The 12876-nt window shown below is 40.1% G+C and overlaps 2 protein-coding genes across 2 annotated transcripts; one reads left to right on the top strand and one right to left on the bottom strand.

Annotated features, from left to right (window-relative positions):
* Positions 1 to 841: 841 nt before the first annotated feature.
* Positions 842 to 6119, bottom strand: slc6a7 (solute carrier family 6 member 7). The gene is made up of 13 exons (XM_089016648.1): positions 5918 to 6119; positions 5459 to 5590; positions 4565 to 4751; positions 4343 to 4481; positions 4113 to 4247; positions 3939 to 4042; positions 3048 to 3172; positions 2710 to 2822; positions 2496 to 2633; positions 2314 to 2413; positions 2097 to 2215; positions 1750 to 1923; positions 842 to 1674 (listed from the first exon to the last, which is right to left on the bottom strand). Exons 2-13 carry the CDS (start codon positions 5562 to 5564, stop codon positions 1510 to 1512), a joined length of 1605 nt encoding a protein of 534 aa, XP_088872774.1. The 5' UTR covers positions 5565 to 5590; positions 5918 to 6119; the 3' UTR covers positions 842 to 1509.
* A 4139-nt stretch (positions 6120 to 10258) lies between these two features.
* On the top strand, positions 10259 to 12865 carry LOC148886364 (uncharacterized). The gene is made up of 8 exons (XM_089016649.1): positions 10259 to 10746; positions 10928 to 11061; positions 11146 to 11232; positions 11494 to 11592; positions 11667 to 11731; positions 11808 to 11865; positions 12195 to 12317; positions 12651 to 12865. Exons 1-8 carry the CDS (start codon positions 10406 to 10408, stop codon positions 12863 to 12865), a joined length of 1122 nt encoding a protein of 373 aa, XP_088872775.1. The 5' UTR covers positions 10259 to 10405.
* Positions 12866 to 12876: the final 11 nt, after the last annotated feature.

Genomic DNA, 12876 nt, shown 5'->3' with positions numbered 1-12876 from the left:
TACTAATCTTAATTAACCACAGTGTATGTTAGGTTAGCTGTTTTGCGACGTGAACATTAGCATCGTGTGACCGGAAGAGTATGAGCGTCCACCAAAACGAGCGAACCCAAATACGTAAAACGAAAAAACCGCGGGAAAGTGTAGACGCAAACACTTGCTTATTTGCATTTGCCCCGGCACTCATTCTGAACTGTTGAACGGCTGTTTGTGTTGCTTTGTGTAAACGGATAAATACGATTTGCTCATATCATTACACTGTTTTAACACTGAAAAAGAATCTTGCGATAACGAGGTATTTATGCTAAAAATATTTTTTTTGATTTGGTAAGATTATAATTACTGACAACTTGATCGTTCGTGTGGGTCAATGGAAACGACTGTACTTTGACTCAAACACTCGACTGTCATTCTCTGGTCGGATGCGTGCATTTGAAAAGAAAATCTGTTACTTTCAGAAAATGATACTGTCAATACATTACTACATTTCAAAATATCGAGGCAAATTTGCTTCAGTTTCCATAATCTTCGATTAAAGACAACCAGGGGGAACTAACATGATTTAATATTAGCGTTTCACCGTGGGCGTTTTGTTCTCAAGGCATTTGGATCAAATGAAAATATAAATTTAAAAACAAGATCGACTGCAAAAAAAATTAAAACAACATACCGGTACTTTGACATTAGTAGTTTTTTTTAATGGTGGTGTGTTTTAACTACTGACTAGATATTTTGCAGTCAGATAAGCTATGAATACTTTACTAAGATTTACCCAGTGAAACATGTTAAGATCTGTCTGGCAATGAAATAGACATGCAGCCACGACTATAAAAGAAATAATTTTATTCCGTTATTGATACACTCAATGTATATTATACACATATTTATTCTACTATTCATCTTTGAAAGTATATTTTGTTTTGGTTGTACATTTGTTCCAAAAGAAACGAATCAAACACCAACAGCAATCAGTGGAATTCCATTAGACTAAAAAAAGTGGTACGGTACATGATAATGTGATAATCAGAACTGATAACATGAGAATTTAGATCTCTATGACCTAACTTTTCAAATAAAAGGCACATTTAAATTAGTTTAAAATACACCATAAACAAAGCAGCCTAACGTAACTTATTAAAAGTATTTTTCGTCTGACGGCAATTTTTTTTTCATTTAAGATTATTCAACAAAATTGTTTGGCTTCTTTTTGCTTCACGCAACACCGATCAGACACAGCAGTGTTCATTTTAACGATATCAACATGTGTTGAAGGAGGTTGGTTGCTCGTGCAAATTCCATTGTTACTGTAGTATCCTTTTTACAACACTTGAGGCCGCCGCTACGATGCTAAAATTCCTTATGTTGCTCACTAGATAAGTTATATCCTGCAAATGTGTTCAGAAACTACCACCAAAGCATACTTAGAGCAACTTGAGTACAGATATCATATTTTCAGTTCTTTATCCACAAAACAGTCTGCTCCTCTCAGTGTGGTTATTGTTCCTCGGGCCATCAAATCCCTCTTCCCTCCTCCCATGTCATCGCATTGAAGTCCATATCAGTGAGAGTAACTGTGAATAGACCCCCAACCCTCTCTGCATCCATGCTTTGCTCCATTCCCGCTGCATTGGTGTTTGTCCGCCAGGAGTTAAGGGGTCGAATTGATTTGTAGAAACGCTGCAGAAAATATGTACAGCATTCACAGTAAAGCTACGTAGTTTTGAGGTGTCACGTACAGGTCATGATACTGACTTCTTTCAGTGTTCCAGTTTCTTTGTAGATGGCGATTATGGCCCAGATGAGGATCTGTAGACAGCAGGTTGTAGCCATGCACACCCCCAACGCTTTCCCCCAGCGAGGATACACATAACTGCCGTAACGGAGGGATGTGCTGGACATCTCAATGAAGATGTAGGTCAGGATGAACTGTTATCCCAAACAGAAACCGAGTGGGGGTGACACAATGTTACAAAATTAATGAAAGAGTGACAAGCAATGCTCATGTTAAGCAATCAAAGTACAAAAAGCATACTGGAAAGAAACGTGTTCCATTTTGAATACACTGTGGATAGCGATGACGACTAAAAATGTTGACTCACCAAAAGAAGAAATGGAGTGAAGAATATCCAGCATGCTTTAAAGTACAACAATAATTTGCTGCACCAGGGAGGGCAGTGACGGATCATGTCGATGATGTCCTGGCAAAACTGGTTGACTCCTGATCAACCCAAATTATTACGCAGTATCAATATTCACACGCAGAATAAAGATGAAGAGAATATGAATGAGGGGTGTTGATGGGAGATGGGAGACTACCATAGAAGAAGGAGATGCCAATGCACATGAAGAGGGTGATGATTATGAGGCCAAAACTAGTGCTGAAGGAGTCGATTAGAGTGAACCAGTAAATGCCCCCCTATGAAGACAAAATCATGGCGAGGATAGTGGATATGCACGGTGATTGTGACAATAAATTAAAAAAATTAAATAAAACCTACATCGGTGACTAACAGGAGACCCATCAGGTAGAGGCAAAAGCAGAGAGCCCCCAGAAACAAAGATTTGTGCTTGGTGTTCCCTCGCAGTTGTGGAAACTCATCTAGTACCGCAGTGGTTATGCCCTCGATGTTACCAAACTGTGATGTGGAAAGACCACAAAGGATTTGACAACGTGTCCGACAAAGCACGCATGGCAATAATTTGAAGTCTTACCAGGGTGTCAATCCCCAGCATAAAAAGCATCAGAAAGAAGAGAACGGACCAGAATGCCGAGCCTGGTAGCAAAGCAAGGGCCTCCGGGTAAACTACAAATGCTAATCCCGGCCCTGCGACCAATAAAGAAAACAAACATCATTTGAATATCTGTGACAATCAGAGAATATGATATTTTCATGATGGTCATTATTCTGTTCTTGGCACGAGAACAATTTCATGAGTCAGTTCTTCCAATAATAAATCAAAATCCTGTCTGTGACCCGCAGGTGCTAAACCCTGACTAGAACGTGCCACTTCTAAAGGCAAGCATAACTCCAATTTAATCCAGAAGTTACCAGAAACTGCCACGTCTTCAACCGGAACACCTCTTCTCCATGCCATGTGGCCCAGGACTGAGAATATAGCAAATCCCGCAAAAAAGCTTGTGAGGCAGTTTCCCATGGTGATAACAATTGTGTCCCTGAAATCAAAAGAAACAAGATGAACTCGTTCACTGCCAGTCATGTGCAAAATGTGTCCACTCCTGTGCCAGGGTTTTTGTCATTTTCAGGTCCTATAGAATATTGAGTTTGACGACTAAATAAACATTCAATGCAGCGGAAGAAACCTTAGACCAGGGGTGTCAAAGTCATTTTTTGCCGCGGGCCACATTGTAGTTATGGTTTCCTCTCGAGGGCCGTTATGAATTTGGGGAACCCATTAGAATGTTTAAATCCCTTCAAATATTACATATAGAGCACACAGCAAATTAATGAATAACTCGTTTTCAAATCTGAAGTCAAGAATAATGACTGTTATTGTGGTTTACATCCAAAATTATGAAATTTTGGCTCAGATTTTAGCAATCATCATGGAATTTAACAAGTTTGATTTGCTTTCGCGGGCCGAAAAAAATGATGTGGCGGGCCGGATTTGGCCGCGGGCCTTGACTTTGACACATGTGCCTTAGACTGTCTTCTTTCATCAGAAAAAATAGTTAATTCTTAAGTTATATGGGCCTGGAGTAATATGAGGTTGTACAAAAGGCAAATGCTGCCCCCTCGTGGGAGGGGAAAATATTGCGGGAGGTCTCACCAGCGCTTTATCGGCACCCCCCCCAAGAAAAACCAAAACCCGAACAAATTTGGGAATGGCGTTCCACGTCACATTTTCAATTCCCGAATAAATGGCAGTGAATGAGTGAAGGGACAATGTAATTCCCTGCGGGCATGAATAAGTGAACTCACCTGATGACATTATTGTCAAACTTATTGTAGGAGGCCATAGAAAGCACTCCTCCAATTCCAATACCCAATGAGTAGAAAATCTGTGATGCTGCATCATTCCATACCTTTAGGATTTGTAAAAAAAAAAGTTGTTTTGAAAACCACCAAATCCTCTTCGTGTGCTCTTACGAGTACCTGTGCGCTAGCTAATCGCCTCCAATCTGGCATCAGGTAAAACTTAATGCCCTGAAGAGAGCCTTCCAGTGTAGCACCTCTGATGATCAAAACGATAAGGATAAAGTACGGGAATGTAGCCGTGACGTAAACCACCTAAAAGCAGAAAGTACACGTCGCCATGAGCAAAACTGACACAAGGCACGGGATGATGTCATGATATTCCGAGTTAGCTTTTGAAACCGGATGACCTTGCCAGCGCTGTGGATTCCTTTGAGCATACACAGGAAGACAATGAGCCAGGCAACCAGGAGGCACAATGCCAGAGGCCAGCGGATTTGACCCGGGTCATGAAGGCCTGCACTGTTCACAACACCCAGTACGCGCTCACTAATATGATACACAGGAGACAAAGAAATAAGAACATGTTTTCCTTGAAAGACAAAAAAAAAATGGTTCGGGAAAGCATTTACTTCCAGAAAATCTCAGAAGGGCTGAAACTTCCAATGTTGGAGTTATTGCAGATGGCAGCGTAGGCGTCGCACGACCAAGGAAGTGGCATCTGGAACGAGCTGCCCAGGTAATAAAACGTCCACGCTATAATGACGTTGTAGTAAAGAGACAGCAGCACAGCCACACAAAGCATGCCAATGCCGATACCTGCAACACGCAAAAATTGACTTTGTTAGCGTAAGCATAACTGCAGTTGTGACGTCAACTGCAGAGCGCCGATGCGCATGTGGAACTGTCGTGGCTTACAATTGAGGCGGATTTTCATGGGACAAGAGATGTGAGACAGTCTCTTTTCGTCAATGGATGCTACAGCTTCATGTTTGCTTTCAACATTTAGCTGTAGCAGACGTGTACATTTCACCATGACTTCCCAGATCCATTGGTGAAAAGGATGTTTTGATCCTTTCCTATTTCATCTAGAATTGCTTCATGCAACAAGGAGAGTGCAGAATGTGCTTCAAATTGAATGACTGTCTGTGTCCGTTGTGTTGTGTCATTATATTTATTTATTTATTAACTTCAGGATGGCGCCGCGTGAGTGGCTGCCTTTACAGCAGTTTACAGGTTCTTAAGATTGAATGACTGTATGTATTTTATGTTGTGTCACATTATTTGTATATTTTTTGTTGTTTTGACTACATGATGGCGCCGTGAGACTGGCTGCCTTTACAACAGGTCCTGTATTTTGCTTTTCTACTTCTTCCTTTCCTTTCCTCATACTTTTATCACTTTGCTGCTGTAAAATGTAAATTACCCCACTGCAAGACTAATAAAGGCTAATCCAATGCAATCTATATTGGCAGATATACTTCTCCATACATGTCACGGACGTTGATGGAGAAAGTGGTCGTCACCTTTGAGGAGAGGGCAGCATTTCCATACGGTGATAGGGCCAGCTGCTCCGTACTGGCCAAGACACAGCTCCATGAGGAAGAGCGGCACGCCCGTAACAAATAGCATGATGACGTAGGGGAGAAGAAAGACACCTGCAAGAGTCGAAGAGGGGGGTCAATGGAAGGAAGAGCACTGGGGAAATAATGTACATGGCAAGAACTGGAGAAAATGTATATTCCAGAGAGGTATGATATCTCTTTGTAAAACCCAAACTTTTGATATATTCTACCTATCTTGGGTCTGATGATAGTTTACCATTGAAGGTTTTAGCTTTACAGTTACAACACGTTGAAATAATCGCAGATCACACCCAAAGTCTCCTTTGTGCTCAAACAGCGGTGACAAATGTGCAAAGCCAAACGCAACACACAAAAGGCACACAAACATACTTGAGTCTCCACACCCCCCTGACCGCTTACCTCCTCCATTGCGATAGCAAAGGTAAGGGAACCGCCACACGTTGCCTAAACCCACGCAGTATCCGAGACAAGAAAGTAAGAACTCGTACTTCCCACCCCAATGACCTCTTGATGTGGTCACATTTAAGACGGGCTCCGGACTCTGGGCTTGTGGGACAGGAGCTTGGTTCCAGCAGTTTTGGCTACTTGGATTTATTGAATTCTATAAGAAAATGACAAAAACAAAAGAATCACAAAACAAAATTACTTCACTGAGATGAGCACCTTTAACTCATTCACTGCCAGACATGTGCAAAAAGAGCCAGGGTTTTTGTCATTGTCACTCCAATTCCAGGACCCACAGAATATTGAGTTTTAGGACTACATAAACATTTAATACAGCATCATAAACCTTAGACTCGCTCCTTTCATCAGAAAAAAAAAAAGAGTTCATTCCTAAATTATATAGGTCTGGAGTTATATGAGCTTGAAATGAGGGCGGCTGTCCAAAATTCAATGCAATAAATACATATTGGTTTAAATAGCGCTTTAACGACAGCTGAAGCTGGAACAAAGCGCTAACATGGAAAAAAGGGAAATGCTGCCCCCCTTGTGGATAAAAAAAACATTGCCAGATGCCCTGACTAGCGCTTTATTGGCACCCAAGCATGAAAAAAAAAAAACAGAACAAGTTTGGGAATGGCGCTCTACGTCCTATTTTCAATTCCCGAATACATTTGTGAATGACAGTAAATGAGTTAATTTGGACCCACCCCCAATTGCACACACTATAAATTCAGGCTTGGCACCAACAACACTGTGGTAGAAAGATGGCGGTTAGGAAGCGATGCTTTCTCTCAATTCATATTACAACACGCCCTCTTTAAAACTGCCTCCTCAATCTGTGATTTTGATCTACCGCTGTTATTTTTTTAATTACAATAATTCATTCCAACAATTATGGTGTCCTTGAGAGCTAAGAAAGGTGTCTCCAAATTAAATCTGATAGACTATGATGATGACTATTATTATTGTAGTAACATAAAACTATCAGAATATGACGGGGAGACACATTGATGTATTCAAATTTCGCTTGGTATGACAATTATTGGATGCATTTCACCATCTCCCACGCTATCCGTTTCCTAAATTTTTGCAGGTGAGTGCCACAAAATCCTGAGGTAAATCGGGTCCGTGGTTCCTAATCTCAACAGGGATTTATTTACAATGAATGATGAAACATATCATCTAGTTCGGCCTTGTTGTCAAAGCTAAGAGGAACCATTTTCACACGGTGCCTTTGGGGAAGGAAGTTAAGATAATCGCAGTTCTCCTTTTAGGTGCTGTTAATTTGTAAGTGATGATTGGTATATTTAATAACCACAAATTATACAAACTGCCAGTCAGGTATATTGTCAAAGAGCCACTAATTATACATGTTGTCAGTCAGGTAACGTTTTAAAAATCAACATCGGCGGGTTTTGTTATATATCAACGTATATAAAGTTGAGTGGGTGTGTTCTGCTTTTTTCTCTGTGTATTTTGTGTTGCCATCAGTGATGACAAAATACATGAAGATGAATTTAAGACTGAAAATTGAATAGTTGTCCCTGTCTTGAAAGTACATTTAAAAAACCTCAAGGTACACCGTTTTTTGTCTTTCAGTGAAGAAACTCACCTTCCAAGCTTAATCTCGAATTTGCATTCTTTTAATTTATGCTATATAACGATAAGTAATACTAAAAAGCTATTTGATTTTTTTACTGCATCCCTATTACTTCTTATCAGATTTCTCCAAACAAATCCGAGGTTGATTATTACCATGGAACACGATTGTGTACTACTTGAGCGATTTCAGTGTAAATAAAATATGAATGTGTGAGGGCAGAAATGAATAATCCAAATGCCATCCAGAAAACCAGATTATAAAAGATGTGTGGTCAATAGAGTTACATTAAGGGTCAAAGTTTGAGGCTAAGCAAACTTTGTAAGAATTGCGTCTGTTTTCTTTTGACAATATATGTTTTTCTTATTAGTAACAAGAACGCTGCCTTTCGTGGGCTGCAACCAAGACTTTTGACAACAAAGGACTGTCAACTATTGGCAGAAGATCAAGTAAATAGCATCTCACAAAGAAGGAGCTTTCTTAAATAATCGTTTGTACACACACATCCTCATCTTTGTAAGGCTGTGGTCTACTCTAAAAGATGTCCCATTACAAGATTTTACGATTTGTTTCAGAGGAACAAAGTTGTAGTCTTGTGTGATTTAATTACTCTCCAAATACAATTACTTAGGCATACTTTCTGTGTACACGTTGATGCCCCTAATATTGGAATTTTTAAAAATACTTTTTGAGGGCTGTGTATACTACCATCCTCACCTGTGAGTGTTAAAACAATAACATTCTAGCCCCAAAAGAAATAAACTTGATGGTTCATATATCATAAAATGTAATTTCATCATTATTCACAATTAAACCGCGATTGCGTGTCGATTCGCCAAACGAATTCCAGCTCGTTATTGATGGAAATGTGATCCTTTGGAAAACGGGTCAACATGGGAGATCAGCTGCATGAGAGGAAACCAATTTTTCTCTAAAATTAGTGAAATAACCAACGAAACACGCAAACACAGACACGAATAACGCAAAGTCTAGTATGAAAATTGGTGCAATTTAAATTTAAACACTTTTAGCAGTATTAAGTTAAACTAAAATGTGGACGGACAAGTTTGCCAACTTGATCTCAGCTTTGTCTTCAAACAGAAGCGTAGACGAAGCGATACCAAGACAAATTAAGCACCGATATAAACACTATATTTGGTGACTGAAAATGAAGCTTTAATACAACCGTACCTGGGTGATGTTAGGGCTCACCGGAGAAGGGCTGACGAGTTCATCATTGCGGCCGTCGTCCCTCATCTCCAATTTCACCCGCTGGCACAGGTGGAACTTGTCGATGTAACTAATGGTTCCACATGCAACATGGAAAGACGACGCCGTGGGGGCTCTTGTCGTTCAAGATCAAATACCGACGCATCGCCATTTAGTTTTGATAAAGTCTGTTGGGAAAGCGGAAAAAAGGCCAGCGGAGGGGGACAGGGACAAGGAGGAGATGGGGGAAGAAAAAGGTGGCAGGTGCCGCAGAGAAACACCCCCTCCTTTCTTTGTTTGCTGTGAGATTAATGGGAGGGGAAAGTGGAGGACTCATATAGCCTGATGTTTGTTTTATGACAGAACGTTTTTACTGCTCGTGTACAGCATTACCCCAAAACTAAGTACAGTTCATTTTTAAAGAACAGCGCTGTTGTATTTGAATGTGAAATACAACACGTTTGCATTCAATCTACAAGTGCTTTGTTTTAGAAAAAATACCCGAGTAGAATTTGTATGATTATGTGCAATATAGTACTTTAACTAAAACAACGCTAACATTTTTTTCCTTAATTTCCCATATACAAACACAAGTTTATTTTGATGTGGTGAAAACAAAGGTAACAGAATATAGCATGGTGTCAAACTATTTTTTTTTTGTCACGGGCCAATTCAGAGTTACAGCTTCACTCAGAGAGCTGGTGCAAAATCTCAACATTACTTATTACCAGTGGCGGGCCATAGATTTCATCACTAGGCCTTCAGTAGTACTACGTCTGAATCAATTCAGACTGAAAAAAAAAAAACTGTGGTGTGATTTACTACAAGTCCACTAGAGGGTACCATTAGCCAAGAAATAACTGACCAACCTTTCTTAATTATGTCAATTTTTTCTTGAAATGTCTGTCTTGAAAATGGCTTTAACAGTACATCTCCAACCAAATCCATTTTTTTTCTCCTCCTTCAGTCATTGTGGGTTGTCAAAACTGCTATTAAAGCAACATAATATATTTGCTTATGCAGCTCATGACCGATACAGTGTGCTAGCTCTGGCCAGTATGCTCTTGTCAGTAGCGTCTCTCGGGCTTGCAGGACTGATTGTGAAGGCGTACAGGTAGAGTTCTCAACCTGTTAACAAATGATGGCTGAAATGTGATTGGTTAAATGCTTAAATATGAAAACAAACATCCGGAAGCAGTGCAATAGGGGAATGTAATGAAAGGAAACTGAATGACAATTTGGAATTATTTAAGAATTCATGGACAAAATATAATTAACATCAGTATACCATCAGTGGACTATGATGTTTTTTTTCCCAAGAACGAGCTTTTTTTTCGCAAAACTTTTTTATATCCCCAGTGTAAAGTATTCTATTATCCTAAATTATTTCGTGATGATGAGCTTTGCATTGACTTTTGTCTTTCTTGGCAGCTATTTGCTCACACTTTAATCCGCATAATCTTGTGATGCTTTTCTTAATCCATCCAATCTGTTGCGGCACTATACTTAACAGCCATGTTCCAGAAATCTGGGTCAGTGAATTGAAGCCTAAGTGTCACATCGTGTGCTGAAGTTTTTTAACTGAAGCTCATAATGGAGACGCGTCTGCGCTGCTGAGCCGGCACCTTGAAGCAATGGATGTCCAAGACCTGGCCATGCGAAATTGGAGTTTGGATTTTAACGATGTCTTTAAACCCAACCATCCTGTTCTCCAGGCCGAGGGAAAGTCAGACCCACATCCCATCTTGTGGGCCGACCAAAAGAGAGTACAGCATTGCAGTTCTCATTCTTTCGCTAGGGATGCTAGAATGAGACTAGATTTTTTAAAGTATGGATCTAATACTCAAGTCTTCTCCGCTGCGAAGAATGGGATGCTGCTTCACGATGAAAAAGAAAAAGACCCAGGAATGAACACTGTTTTGGATTTAGTAGATCTTCTTGAACTAAAGGATGATAAAGAGGATGACGACAGCTGGTATGTACTAACAAATTCTGACACAAATTCTCTAGATTAAACCATATTGACAGGGGCGGAGCTAAAATAGGTGCACATGCATAGGTACAATCGGTTCTGTCTTCCTTTCATGGAACAACATTCACAGATTTAGAATTTTGAATGGACTGTTTTCTTACTGAATGAACTGGACCGCTCACAGGCTGTACAAGTCTCCCAAAAGACAAATGTCAGCGGATAATGAGTGTCCTCTCAGATGGTGTCGACACATTCTGGATAATCCCAGTCCTGAGATGGAGGCAGCATCGCGTTTACTTTTGGATAAAATAAATCAAAGTGAGTGACACAAATGCAACAATCGCCCTTCAAAAATTTTATGACAAATCCCATTACACAATTGTACTTTTTTTATCTGTACAGAAACAAGCAGTACCTGCAGAAGCACATTTTACAGACATCCTGTAGTGCAAGATCGGACTGAAAGTGCTTCTGTGGATCTTCAAAATGGCAAGAAATCTTCCAATGCAATAAATGACACCAATTTAATACACTTTCTTCCATTTCATTTCGGGTATCGCTAAGACTGGCTTTCGACAATCGACATATTTGGCTTTGTGCTTTTTTACAGGGAGAAAATAAATGATACGCCTCTTGAACGACATCTGTAGATCGTTAAAGTGAATTAAACATCATGGCCGCCAAGTTGCACATAAAGTGGAAGTAAATATGTCATTCATATCCTAAATAATGTTTTCTGTATTTCAATAGGTTATTGTGATCTGGGTGTGCCCTCGGAGTCCGTAACGACTGGCTACAAATTGCAGGACATCACAGATGTTCATCTCATGGCCCGCATACAAGAAGACAGTATGTTTAGCACAATTACTAAACTTTTAATGTACTGTATGTCTTGAAGTAACTATATGTTGACCACACGCTAGGTTTACGACAGGACTACATCTCCATGCCCGCCTGTGTTTTGGACAGAAGAAGTCCTGAGCCACAAGTAACACTTGGATCCATACTTTTACATTACAGTCATGTAATGTATTCATGTTGTTGGCGTGCTTATGTTGTCACAGGTTCGACTTTGCCAGCAAGTCACTCAATTCAAGTTGCTAAAAAGAGCTCAGAATCGAGGTACGCAAAGCAAACTGGGTGTCTTTAGATTTCACTGATGTCATCCAACCATTTTCAAATTCACTTATCCTCACAATAAAACTGCCATTCATGTTTTCGGAATGTGGGAGGAAACTGGAGCACCCAGATAAAACCCACGCAGGCACGGGGATGACATTCGAAATCCACACCACTGAGACTGATTGATCAACATGCTTCCAATATGTCATCCATATTCAATATAGATAACATTGCATATTAAAGTTGAAAGAATATAATTTGGTATAAGATGTTTGGGTAATGGATGGATGTTTTTGTATATGTTGATTCTGACTTAGTGTACCTCCCAGCTAGGACAGAATCACCCTTGAGGACCAGCCTTCGTTCCCTGCAAGCTCTGAGAAACAGTCGCAGTTTGGACACTGATGACTGCCAACCTGCTCATGAAACATCAAACACAGATTTTCCATCAGGTTTGGAGAAATTACATCACCATCAAGAATCTAGATCAAGAATGTCAAGTCAATGATAGTTGGGGACATCGATGTACCCACTGTTTAAACATGACTGGATTTTGTTCATCTGATTCATGCGTGTGGGTATTATAAAATGCAGTGAAATGTTCAGGAAAATAGAATCCAATGTATAACTCACAAATTTAGTGGAAACAATTTGGTCATTTTTTCTTAATGTTGCTCATACGTAATGAAACAAAACACATTGACTAGCATTGAGTAGTGATTCCGTTATTGTGAATGAAAACACATTTGAAGTAAACTAAACTATCTGTATCTCTTACCCTGAAGCATCCACAAACTCCAATGACTGTTTGCGCTCGGTGAGAAGCTCATCAGTCCTGAAGACGGTGACGAGGGAAGCGCATAGGTCTCAGTCTCTCAGCCCCCGCAGGATCCCTCACTGCGCTCAGAGATATCTGTCCATTAACGCATGTGTTTACACCTCACCTGAGAGATCAGCCAGTGCAGCTTGGGGCAATAATTTGCCATCAAGGTCAAGGTGAAGGACATCGGC

The sequence above is a fragment of the Hippocampus bargibanti genome, linkage group LG16 (genome assembly GCF_051943395.1).
Source record: "Hippocampus bargibanti isolate YZ-2025 linkage group LG16, ASM5194339v1, whole genome shotgun sequence".
NCBI lineage: Eukaryota > Metazoa > Chordata > Actinopteri > Syngnathiformes > Syngnathidae > Hippocampus > Hippocampus bargibanti.
Note: the sequence above shows the minus strand (reverse complement) of the source record. Positions and strands in the feature narration are given on the sequence as shown.